We start from the raw sequence: 13,449 nt of genomic DNA, 5'->3' as shown, positions 1-13,449 counted from the left end.
CTCTAAAACCCAAAAGCTATTAATACTAAGAAAGCATTTTTCTTTTTGTTTGGTCTTTGTCCCTGAAAGGGGGGCCTCCTGAACCCCAAACACCAGACACAACTCGGCCAAACACAGATTCAAGGTTAAATAGAGTTATTTATTTTACAATATCACCTTTAGAGCGTTTAAGCCAAGCCAGGACCGTATGATATTCAGAATAGCACCAGACGTTGACCTGTATTTGTTCCCTTCTTCAGAACAGATAGCCTTCCTTGGACTGAAGACAGAAAGTGAGAGCAAGGCCAGGTGTGCAGCCGGTTTTAAATGTGTCCCACATCAACCATTGGGTGACAGACATGCAGTGAGCCTGTAAGCAGCAGACAACCAAATTTTGCCTGTCTTAACAGAGGTTTTGCGTATTTTAATATAAAAGCAGATGTGCAACATGGAATATGTTCTTAGAGATTCTCACTCAGTATTAGAGTATCAGATGTCTGTTGAGAGTCATGTGTTATTTAAGCATCACAGGCGTTTTGGAACTCTAGAGTAAGCTAACAGAAATGTATTGTACAGTATATCATTATTTATTATAACGAGTAAGAAATATGAATTAGTTCTGGTTGTTTATAATTTCTTTTCATGTTACTACAGCCTTTTATTTTTAAGGTTTAGCAGAATTGCTTACTCTTCCCCACTTCTCTCTGCTTTTATACATTGAGTCCAGTGGTTTTACTTAGAAATGGAGAGTTCATCAAATGATAAACTCAGATAACCAGTACCATAATATTTTTTTTTTCTCTAGTCTGGTGACTCAGTAATAAATAAACTGGTAGAATAGGTCAAAGTTTAGGTTGACCACTTATATAACCTACAGAACATTTCCCCAATAATTTCTCCTTGTGAGCTAGGGAGTTATTCTCTGAACTACATGTAAGTTGATGTGACTAGTAAGTGAATCCTGACACATAAAGAGGCCGTAGTTTGGATGCTTATTCAAAGATGTAATAGTGTAGCGAATGGTGGCAAATCTTATAAAAAAAGCTGCCACACCAGCTATTCAGTAAGGCCTTTAATTCATTCCCCCTGGCTTTGCTCCTGTACTCCAGATCTAGAAGCCTTTTCATTATCAGCACTCTGTGACTGTCAGCTCAAAGGAATGCTCTGAAGTTCAATCCAATTCAGTCCTTAGAGAAAATATTGCAAGGTGAGGTTCTGCAGCATCTCTCTGAAACTGTGCTACACTCTGCATGATATTAGCTTTTTGCTTCATACAGCTACAGGGCCATCCGAGCATGAAATTGTCTGGCAAGTTAATGGAATGGTGAAATAACTTTTTTGAGATGTGAAATACAATTTCTATCATGAAAATCTCTGGCTTACTTCAAGTTAGTTTCAATTTTTAATTTGGTACCTGAAAATTAAATTATCTCTTATTAGTTGTTCCCCGGCACTTTTTTATTTATTTAATAGTTTCTATTAGCCTAACAACTGTACATTAAAAGGCAGTTTTAGTACTTATAGCTTGTGGACATCAATGAACTAGATGCAGCAAGTTTCAGGAATTTTTTTGTGTAAATGACCCATGGCATTCTTGGTGCCCAATGTAGATCCCGTATACAATATACAGTTTCCTGGATTCCAGTCCCAGTACACCCAATCACTGTGAGGGTTTGCACACATACCCTGAGTTTTCATGTTTTTAGTCTGGAAATGCTGAGTTCCTCCCATATCACTGACACATGTACTGTAGGTTAATTTATGTCCGTATTTCACTGTATGAGTCTTTTCTGCAATAGACTGGCATCCCACTTAATAATAGCTCCTGCATGGCATCTGATGCCGCTGCTGCGAAAGACTAGCCAACCTTGAATTAGAATATACAGGTTTAGAAAATAGATGGATGAATGTTTTAATTGACATTGAAATGTATAAAGTTAACTTTGGTAGATTGTGATACGATTTGAGAATTTAGAGCATATGTTCTCTTACAGGTCAGCACAGTGTTGCACTGGTTAGTGGTTTTGTCTGATGTATTCACTATCCAGGGTTTGAAAGCTGTGCCTAGCTATTGTCCAAATGGAGTTTCCATATTGTCTCCAGGGCGGCACGGTGGCGCAGTGGGTAGCACTGCTGCCTCGCAGTTGGGAGATCTGGGGACCTGGGTTCGATTCCCGGGCCCTCCCTGCGTGGAGTTTGCATGTTCTCCCCGTGTCTGCGTGGGTTTCCTCCGGGCGCTCCGGTTTCCTCCCACATTCCAAAGACATGCAGGTTAGGTGGATTGGCGATTCTAAATTGGCCCTAGTGTGTGCTTGGTGTGTGAGTGTGTTTGTGTGTGTCCTGCGGTGGGTTGGCACCCTGCCCTGGATTGTTTCCTGCCTTGTGCCCTGTGTTGGCTGGGATTGGCTCCGGCAGACCCCCGTGACCCTATGTTCGGATTCAGCGGGTTGGAAACTGGATGGATGGATATTGTCTCCATGTCTGTATGAGCTTTCCTCTGGGTACTGTGTTTTTTCTTCCGTATTCCAAAAGACGCACATGTTAGACCAACAGAAATAGTGCATTAGTGTGAAGAGTTAGCTATTTCATGTCTCCTAAGTGAAAGATCTTTTGTGACCTGAACACACAATATCGCCTTTACACAGAGACTGTTGAGTAATATACCTCCAGCACAATATGATTTTGCTGATTATTGTGTTTGATTATTATTTTGTATTTTGTAATAAGCATTATATATATTTTATACTTTCTTATTCCTGTTAGTATCTATTTTTGTTTTGATATTGCTTTTATTTTTCTAGAGCCCTATTGAGACAGGATTAGTTTTACACCAGGAGGTGGGGTTAAATACTATAATTATTTCCCAAGGAGCTCTGTAATAGCCCTGTCCAAATCACTGAAATATTCACATGTCAATCCTCGTGGGACTAGTTTAACCCGGGGTTATTTTTTATGGGCTTTTATTACGAGGTAAGAAGCTATGTTCTTTTTACTGAGATGTGAGTGTGCAGTCCATAAAAATGTATTAACATGAAGAATTCAGACAGGGGATTACCTCCGGTAATAATTTACCTCATTTCCTAGTGTAAAACTAATCCTGTCTGAAAGGGCTTAAGAGTGAAAGCCAAGAGTAAGAATTCTAATGTATTTATAACTTTTGCCTAATTAACTGAAGTGTTCAAATAGTAAAATGTTCCAGTAGCAGTATGTTAATTATGTTATTGTGATTTTTGAGGTTTTTTTTTCTATACATGTCTGTTTGTATTTATAAAAGTCATGTATGTAGTTTTGGTTGTTTTTCTTTATGTTAATTTTTTTCATTTTAATGGTGATATCCCCACATTGCCATTTTGGGTTTTGTTCACAGATGACACCATTTTGCGTGGTTTTGTCATTGTTGCATGTTGATTTTGCTGGTCATATGTCATTATGACACAATGTCCAAAATCTTTATAAATACCAGTTAAATTTTCTAGAATAGTTAGGGGAAGAAATCCAAGATAGTGTTAGGACATTTGCCAGTGTTTTTCTGAAATTGTCCCAGGCTTAGCATTTTGTCCTTTGTTTTGGTTTGATTCTTGTGAATTGACTCTTTTTTATTGATGCAACTTTTTGCCTGTAAATCATTAAACAGTATTAATGCATTTTCCCATTGGTGATTAAACCAATTAATACTAGCAGACAAAGACTTTACTAATCTCATTTCTGCACAAATTGCTATTTTAACAGAGACCACTGCATCTCTACATCTGCAGGAGTACTCCAGGAGAATTCAAACTATATCTGTGGGAACAAATTGTGCTTTGTGCAAAAGTAAATTGCACTCTAAAAGACATCAGAATTAATTAGTGTGATTTCTAAGACTGACCAAGAATACAGTGGTGTGAAAAAGTATTTGCCCCCTTCCTGATTTCTTATTCTTTTGCATGTTTGTCACACAAAATGTTTCTGATCATCAAACACATTTAACCATTAGTCAAATATAACACAAGTAAACACAAAATGCAGTTTGTAAATGGTGGTTTTTATTATTTAGGGAGAAAAAAAAATCCAATTAAATTTTTTTTTTAATTCACTTTTCATTCTCGCAGTCGCATTCAGAATCAATCCATTCAACCCCATCTGACACAGCTGTTTTCACATAAATAAAAGTGCACTTTAATTCAAGACTATAACCGAAGAATAAAGAAAGCAAGTTACAGTTGGTGGTGATACGACAGCTTGCGTGGTGCAATGCTAAGAACTGCTGATTTCAAGTGACGTTGAGATACGAAGAAGGCAGCTTCGCCAGCGTTTGTGTGTCAGAACCCGTGGGGGGGGGGGGCGGTAGTATGCATCGTGGTACACTGCAGACCTATAGCGCATCTTTATGTCAGATGGTGTTGCATGGATTGATTCTGAATGCGACTGCGAGAATGAAAAGTGAATTAAAAAAAAAAAAAAAAGCTAACCTTTACCAGTATCATAAGTTACACTGGCTGTTACAGACTGAAATCAAATTTATGTTGTTATTCTAAAATTGTAAGAATAAGAGCAGTTCACTTCTCGAAGTGGAGCCGTGCGGGATCAAACTCGCCACCCTCTGATTCCCAGTCAGGAGCTGATACCATTACGCCACCGCGGTGGTTGTAGTAAGAGTGTCAATGTGGCATGCTAACGCGGCTTTTTTTTTGTGCAGTTATATTTTTGAATAAAAGCGCACGTGTTCTCTTATTTGTACCTTTTGTGAAAGTGTTTCTTTGATATATGGACTTCAGGCTTCATACGTTATATAGTTTATGCCTACATTTTGTCATTTACTATTAGAATATGAAAAACGTTTCTGTTTTAAAAATGTGTTTGCACAGACTACTATAGAAACGGAACACACATGAAATGCGTGTATTCCAAATAACGCTATATTATTTCCACTCTAAAACTCCACTTCAATCCCAGATACTGTAATCAAATCAAGGCAAGGCATGAGCTAGGAGAAGTTCGTTCTAAGTCGGTGGGGGGATGGAATAGCTGGCTGCTAGTAGCTTGTGTTTATCAGCACATTTAGATGACAAAAGACTCTGGCGGAGAGGTGCAAATGGATTTAAGACGCGATTTAAGGTGGGACGGATTTACAAGTTTTTTCATAGGCTCTGGTAATTCTAGTGTTAAAGGGATGAAGGAAAAAAAATCTGAAACAGATGATCAAGTAAAATAAAATTAGTGATTGATTTTGTCTTTAAAATAACCTGATCAAAGCATCACTAATTACATTTGCTGCACACTACAGTAGCAACCCATTTACAGGAATCAAATACACATGGAACTAACAGGACATCCTGTGGTCTACATGACTGAATAATTTTTTTGTCATTACCACTAAATGAGTCCTTTCAAAATGAAGTTTTGAAAAAAAAAAACTCAAGCAAAAGTAATGAGTTTAATTATTTTATGATTGGTAGTTTGTGTGTATTGATCTATTTATGTATTTATTTAAATAGCTTCTATAAAAAGCCGAATTTCCCCCCTGAAGTCAAGTAAAGTTTGTTCTCTCTATCTGTCTGTCTGTCTATCTGAGTATCTTTGTTGAGCTTTGCACAAAATCCTCATTTCATAGAATCCTCATTGGTGTATTTTGTAGGACTCCCTTCTAGTTATGCTATATTCCACTGTGGTTTCACATGTGTTAATGATCTTCTCCGAGCTCGCTGATTTTTTTTTTTCTTCTTTGTTGCTCTCAGTAGATTCAGATCCCAAGCAACTACTATGGGACTCATTGCAAATGACTATGTTCTTTTCTTTAAAATGGGCTTTTCAACAGTTGACATAGTCATAATGATGCAGCCATCTCCGTATGCACATTGAAGTTGTTTGTGAATGTCAGCAGTGGGGTTTTGCCCTCTACAAAAAGAGTTGAACAGTATATATGTTGTCAAAATGAAGTTTTCTTTTTGGTGTTTTTGTCTCTGTGAGCTATGAACACATGCCTGAGGCAAGTGACATTGTTTCTTATTTAGGTATAATGATAGATGATGTATTAATTTCAGTGCTGCACATATCCATATTTTCATTGATTTCTTGGCAATTTCAATATACTCATTACAGTAATCCCTCCTCCATCGCGGGGGTTGCATTCCAGAGCCACCCGCGAAATAAGAAAATCCGCGAAGTAGAAACCATATGTTTATATGGTTATTTTTATATTGTCATGCTTGGGTCACAGATTTGCGCAGAAACACAGGAGGTTGTAGAGAGACAGGAACGTTATTCAAACACTGCAAACAAACATTTGTCTCTTTTTCAAAAGTTTAAACTGTGCTCCATGACAAGACAGAGATGACAGTTCTGTCTCACAATTAAAAGAATGCAAACATATCTTCCTCTTCAAAGGAGTCAGGAGCAGAGACTGTCATAAAGGCAGAGGAAAATCAATAGGGCTGTTTAGCTTTTAAGTATGCGAAGCACCGCGGCACAAAGCTGTTGAAGGCGGCAGCTCACACCCCCTCCTTCAAGAGCACAGAAAGAGAGAGAGAGACTGAGTTTGTTTTTCAAGCAAAAATCAATACGTGCCCTTCGAGCTTTTAAGTATGCGAAGCACTGTGCAGCATGTCGTTTCAGGAAGCAGCTGCACAAAAGATAGCAACGTGAAGATAATCTTTCAGCATTTTTAGACGAGCATCCGTATCGTCTAGGTGTGCGAACAGCCCCCCTGCTCAATCCCCCTACGTCAGGATCAGAGAAAGCGTAAGAGAGAGAGAGAGAAAAGTAAGTTGGGTAGCTTCTCAGCCATCTGCCAATAGCGTCCCTTGTATGAAATCAACTGGGCAAACCAACTGAGGAAGCATGTACCAGAAATTAAAAAACCCATTGTCCGCAGAAACCCGCGAAGCAGCGAAAAATCCACGATATATATTTAAATATGCTTACATATAAAATCTGCGATGGAGTGAAGCCGCGAAAGGCGAAGCGCGATATAGCAAGGGATTACTGTACTTATGGTAAGACTCCCCAGAGCTGAGCTATTATGGATCACCTGCATTTTCTTGCAAATTCTGTATAACAGCTAATTTTAGTTCTGAGCTAAGATACTGTGAAGTAGTATCTGACAATATTTTGCCATTTTCACCAGTCTACCAAATAGCTTAGATTACTAGGGGGTTCGCCCCCTGCTCGCTTTGCTCGCCAACTCCCCTGGCCTGCGCTACGTGCCAGCCACTTCACGTCTCTGCCGCTCACGCTGTGAAGAGGGGTGCTGAACACACCCCAAGAAGATGAGGTCACTCCTCCGAAACCCCCTATTAAATGTTGATACAATGGGAAACAAATAGTTTTTTTTTTTTTTACCTCCTCTTTGCTCGATCAGCTGGTGGCATGCTGCTGCTGCCGGGCCTCATGATCTGCATCTACCATGGCACTTTGAACATTTAAAAGCCTGTACAGCAGCTGTCCTACTCTTTGTGTTTTATTTCCGGCCCTGGGAGTGGTTAAATCTTTTGGCACAAAGTCCCATCTCGCGAAACGCGAGTCCTTGATATTTTATAGTTTATAATTCAAAAATGGAATAAGAATCTGAAAATCTAACAACATCACATTAAAGTTTGATAAATTCTGAAAAGAATGATACCAAACATATATATGTAGGTTTTAAAATAAGCCCGATTTACAGCATGACAAAAAACGTGACATAAAAACGTCACATAAAATCATTGCACAAAATCGTTGCACTTTTAGGCTTAGGATTTTATATATATATATAGAGAGAGAGAGTAGATAAATCAAACTTTTCCTAAAAGTGTTAAGAGTTATACTAATGCAAATCTTATACATTGATATCACAAACTCATTTTAACATATTGACATTTTAAAAACTATGCTTTCCAAAATGCATGAAAATATTGTTTGCATATTTTCAAAAACAGAAGCAGAAAAGCAAAAAAGAAACTGTTTATAATTACAAAAAATAATACCACTCAAATAATAACTAATGGCATCATAACTGTAACTGCAAAGGTGGATACACTATCGGTCAAAAGTTTTAGAACACCTCGGTTTTTCCAGTTTTACTTCAGATTTAATCAGTTGAAAGACAATGAGTTATCTAAAATGGTGAAAAGGTAAACAGTAAACTGCCAGAGGCTTAAATTTAAAGTTTAGGTTAGCAAAAACGGAAAAAAAAGAAATTTCAGAATGTTACAAATGGGCCTTCTTCAGGGAACAACTGATCGGTTACAACCTATAGATGTTCTGCAGCAATTAAAGTCAATTAAGCCTTGTAAGTGGAAGTAAGCAATTTGCACAAGTGTCCTAACTTCTGTTGATTATTAAAAACCCTCTGTCTGTCTTTAAGCCTCTTCACCATTTTAGTTAATTCATGATGGTGTGCTGAGCCCTGTACCCATGTTTTTGTTTATTCTGAAGCTATTCCAAAGTGATCTTCAAAAAATGTTTGGCTTAGAGATTTTGGTTTGATAATTTTGATTTTGACTTCTGTTTCCAGCTTTTAGATGCGAGGTTCATGTCATTTGTTTTGGGTTAAGATATTAGTACTTAGTTTGAATCCCGGGTTACAAATTGTTCCTAGACCATGAATCATCTTCCTCCTCCTTACTTAATTCACCTCCTAGTCTTTTTCTCATTCGATAAAAAGTGCACATTTTAAGTATCTCCAAAGTATATATTATATAGAGCACCTCTATAGCATATTAATATCAATCAAACCAGTTTTAGCAAAATATTCTTATCTGTTTATAAAACAAAATAATAATAATAATAATAATAATAATAATTCATTACATTTATATAGCGCTTTTCTCAGTACTCAAAGCGCTATCCACACAGGGAGGAACCGGGAAGCGAACCCACAATCTTCCACAGTCTCCTTACTGCAAAGCAGCAGCACTACCACTGCGCCACCTGTGAGGACATATTACTTTGATCTCAAAACTTGTGTTTATTATTCTCTGTGATGGACTGATATCTCTTATGCAACTTGCTCCTGCCTAATGCCTTGTACTGTCAGGATATGCTTCAGTCCCCCAGCCACCCATAATTTTTTAAGTTGGTGACCAGTTCAGGGCCACAATTAAGCAGTACTTATTTAGAAACCTTTTAATTTAGGTTGGAACAATCCTGGACAAGGCACTGGGCCTTTAGAGGACAAAAATCAAGCCAGTTTCAGGAGAAGCACACAAAAGTGTAAAACTGGACTGAGAAAGTGATTTTTCAGAAATGTTTATTGCAGCACATCCACAAGTACTTGTGACATTGCGGGCGCAATTATATGCTTGCACAGTTATGTCAGAAATATTGGATAACTCAAGCAAATGCAATTATCAGGAATATTATTTTTAAGTGCACAACATGTAGAAGATACAGTGCTAAAGTAGGGAAGCAAAAGAATCATTTGCAACACAACCAACTACCCTTCGCCAACATGAAGTCGACTATTTTGAGTCAAAAGAGGATGAAGCTTGGTCAAGAGGTCTCGTATGGAGTAATTTTTGCTTGTCTTAACAATTAGAGGCATACGCATTGACATTGCACACAGCCAGGACAGCACGGTACTGGGACAAAGACCCATGCAGACTCATGGGATTTGAACCACAGATTCTGGCTTTATGAAGTGCCAGCACTAGCCAGCGTGACACTCATATTTGGCACTGTGACACCTGAAAACAGTAAACTGTAAACTGTTGACAGTTGCTTTTGAGTGGGACCCTGTGTGTTAACAGCTTCCATGCACTGCATTTTGTCTCATTAAATATAATTCAAGAAGATAAGGTGTTGAAAACAAAATGAGAAGAACACACGTGCTACCATCCAACATCAAAACACAAGATTCTATTTTAAGATAACACAAACATCTTTGTCATCACAAAGAAAGTGCAGCCATGCATGTGCTCCTTCTGGCATCTGAGATAACTTGGTATTCCTTTGACAATGAAATATAAAAAGCTGTTTATTTATTTTAATCTAAAATAAAAATAAAAGTATTCCTGAATCTTTGTGTCAGTGAAATTGGCTCATTTAAAGAATGGCTTATTATGAATCATATTTTATATTCTGCATCTTGTAGACTTGATAAGTAAAATGCTACAGTGATTAAGCTTTTACCATATGCCTTCATCCATGCATGGTCCAGGTCAAAGGTAACTGTCACGTTCTTGTTTTTTCTTTGACTCTTCAATAACGTTTCACATACTTCCTCTTACTAAAAGGCAAATGTTATGTCATTGGTGACAAATGTAACTCCCCACCAGCAGATTGCTTTGGTCACACAAACCATGAATTCTTAGGCTGTTCTTTTGTTGTCTGTCACCCATCCATCCATCCATTTTCCAACCCGCTGAATCTGAACACAGGTTCACGGGGGTCTGCTGGAGCCAATCCCAGCCAACACAGGGCAGAAGGCAGGAACCAATCCTGGGCAGGGTGCCAACCCACCGCAGGTTGTCTGTCACAACTCTGTATAGTACATGTATTTGCCACTAACAAAAAAGAAATTTAAAAAACGAAGGTTTTAAATGTTGCCTCCATTTCGTATGCATTTTTCCTTTCAGTTTCCCAGACTTGAACTCTATTCATTACTTTTCATAAATATACATAGCTTTGTAAGTGCTTTGCTTCAGCTTTGTCCATGTACCATACAAGTGTTATTTATGAAGCCGAAATGAAATGTTCGTCCAGTGTGTTTACTTTACTGTGAGGTGGCTTTTAGAAAGGAGCACCCACTCCCTGAGAAATAGGTTTCTTCATCTCGAACCATATGTTAACTTTAAAACCACACATACCTCAAATCTGAAGTAATTAGTGTGCAATTTAATTACAATATTTAACACGACAGAAATTAGCCTTTACTGTGTTATGTCATAATTTACATTTATTTACACTGAAGAAGAAATGGGATGCTTTGTGTTTTTGTAGTATTATAGTGTAGCATCAGCACAGAGTACTGCAATGGCTGGATTCCCTCCTCTTTACATGACTCTTTCAGATGGCTTGCTATCCTTAAAAGATGTACTTGGCTTTTGCTGTACTAGATTGAAAAGCCATAGACTGTGCCATAGTTGCAGTTTTTATAGGCGCTCTTGCTATTGATGATACAATGCCAGCTCAATCTTTTGGCGACTCATCCCAAGTTGATACAACTTGTCCTGAGCCATTGCATAGCCCTTCCTTCAAAGTCACTGTCCCTAGCAGCCACTTCCAACTCCTTTCAACGGTGCACAAACTCTTCGAAACAGATGGTCGGTCTTACCTCCCATTTTGGTCATGCAGCTGGTGTTGGGCACATCAGCTGGGTTTGGCTGTGTTGTTTTGTCAGACAGTGCAGCAGGGATGTTGTGTGCTGCACTGGCAGGTGGCACAACTGCGATGTTAAGTGTTGTGCTGTTGTTCGGTTCTGCAGCTGTTTTCAACGCAGGACAGCTGTAGGCAAGTAGGCAAACCGCCTGCTGTACAGATGCAGATGTACCAGTCTGTTTACTGTTTTTGTTTACAAAGCTGGCACTGCAAACCATGTTCTAGGTCTGGATCTCAGCTTTGAGGCTGTCCTTTCATTGCAGTTCACAATGCCTCTATGACCTGCCTTGTCGTTTGCTTGCGCATGTTTACCACTGGCACTGCTTCTCACGGCTTACTTGGGGTCAGTGGCAACTCGAACTGCCACACTTTTGTCCAGTATCATTAGCCTGAGGATCTGCTGTTGTCCATGCACATGGAAAAATGGACATTATCAGATATAGAAATAGTGGTGGAGCTGCCCAGGTGTCAGTCTGTCAGCTGTCTCCACTGCTGCTGCAGATGGCACTTCAGGTTACAGATCTGAGCCTCGAGGCTCTCCCAATATCAAGAGCTATTACGGTGCTCGGCACCCACGGTACAATATAATACTACAATAATACAAAGCATTCCGTTTCAACTTCAGTGCAAATAAATGTTAACTATAATGTAACAAAGGCTAATTTCTGTCATGTTAAATATTGTAATTAAATTGCACAATAATTACTTCAGTACTACAATTATGCAATGTCTTCGGACTTTGTGAGACGTTTTTGCTGTGAAGCCTGCAGGCAATATGGGATGAAAAGATCAAAATCATGTGAATTAAACACAGTCAAAGTGAGAAGTATTCTATTGATCAAAGTGGCTGTACAGCTACGAAGGATAAAGAATTGTGGGAAATCGAGATACAAAGCCCTGCCCATTGACCAGCGCAATTTGCATTTTGAAAACATGAAAATGCAATGTGGAAATTCGTTTTACTTTTCATTTTTGCAGCTTCATTGCATTTCAGGCTGAAAATGAATTTGCAAATGGGGTTATTTCATTTTCATTTTTGCAGCATTTTTGCACACAGACTTTGAAAATGAAATTGCAAATGAGTCTTTTTCATTATTTTAATGTTTGCTGCATTTTTTTGAGCAGACATTGAAAATGAAATTGCAAATTTTAATTTTATAATTTAAATTTTTGTTTTCATTTTTGCAGAAAACACCTCCCATACAAGGACCACACCATTATCATAATTGTCTCAGGCACAATAAGAATGTGGAGACCTTTCATTTTCTGTTGAAGTGCTTTTTTCCGGGCACTTCAGCTGTTCCCAAGTGACTTGGTACAGAAGCAGTTCCAAAGGCTGGGTGGCTTTGTTTCATAGCTGCACACCACAGATACCTTCCTTTTTAATGGGAATAAACTGGAAACTGATAACAGGAAGAGACTTTCCTTGCTGTAAACTGAGGATTACTAATTCCGTCACTTGGTATCTGGACAAATTGAAACTCTTCAGACTTGAAAAAAATAGGCTATCCGAGATTATAAATCTCTTGTGTGTTAAACCTTTTAAACAGCTCTGTAATACCACTTCACATTCAGTTTGGCCTTAACTGCAAGATCTTTGACAAATTAATTTGATCACTGAAGATTTTTGGTGCCTTGTAAATAACGGAAAGCAATAATCCCCTATTCAAAAAAAAATAGAGAATGGCCATTGGTATGTTTAAGAGTGCTTTCGGGCTTCCTTATGAACTGTTTTATTAAGACATTTTTCAGTCTTTTGGAAAGCATTCAATGATTGAATTTTTTTTATTCCATTGTTAAATCAGAAGGTTGCAGTTTCCTACAAGTAATTCGTATGGAGTTATATTGTGCATGGCATTTTACTTTGTGATAAGTCTTTTTTTTTGTTCCTGTGAAGACTTCATCAATACACTGTATTGTCTTTTTAAAGATGCTTTCAACTGTATTTTATTGACTTTAATATCACGTGTACTTCTTTTAGATAAAATAGAGAATGGGGAGGTTCACTACAGAAGACGAGGTAATCGTGGCAGCCTAGCAGAGGATGACACTGAACCCGAAGCATTCAGCAACCAACATGATAGAACAGCCAGCAGTTGGAGACGGATCATGCTGCTTATTCTTGCTATTACCATTCACAATATTCCAGGTAGGAGTCCTCTTAAAACTTTTTTGCATTAGCCCATAATGAAA

The 13,449-nt window shown here is 38.2% G+C and overlaps 1 protein-coding gene across 3 annotated transcripts in view; it reads left to right on the top strand.

The window, feature by feature from the left end:
• Positions 1-13,449, top strand: part of LOC114665083 (zinc transporter ZIP11-like) — a 1,034,136-nt gene that overhangs the window by 585,127 nt on the left and 435,560 nt on the right. For all 3 annotated transcript variants that reach the window (XM_051936341.1, XM_051936342.1, XM_051936343.1), the window contains one exon: positions 13,238-13,405. In XM_051936341.1, coding sequence (XP_051792301.1) covers positions 13,238-13,405 — 168 coding nt within the window. The remainder of the gene's footprint in view (positions 1-13,237; positions 13,406-13,449) is intronic.

Source organism: Erpetoichthys calabaricus, chromosome 14 (assembly GCF_900747795.2).
Source record: "Erpetoichthys calabaricus chromosome 14, fErpCal1.3, whole genome shotgun sequence".
NCBI classification, from domain to species: Eukaryota; Metazoa; Chordata; class Cladistia; order Polypteriformes; family Polypteridae; genus Erpetoichthys; species Erpetoichthys calabaricus.
This window is presented reverse-complemented; position numbering and strand designations above follow the sequence as displayed.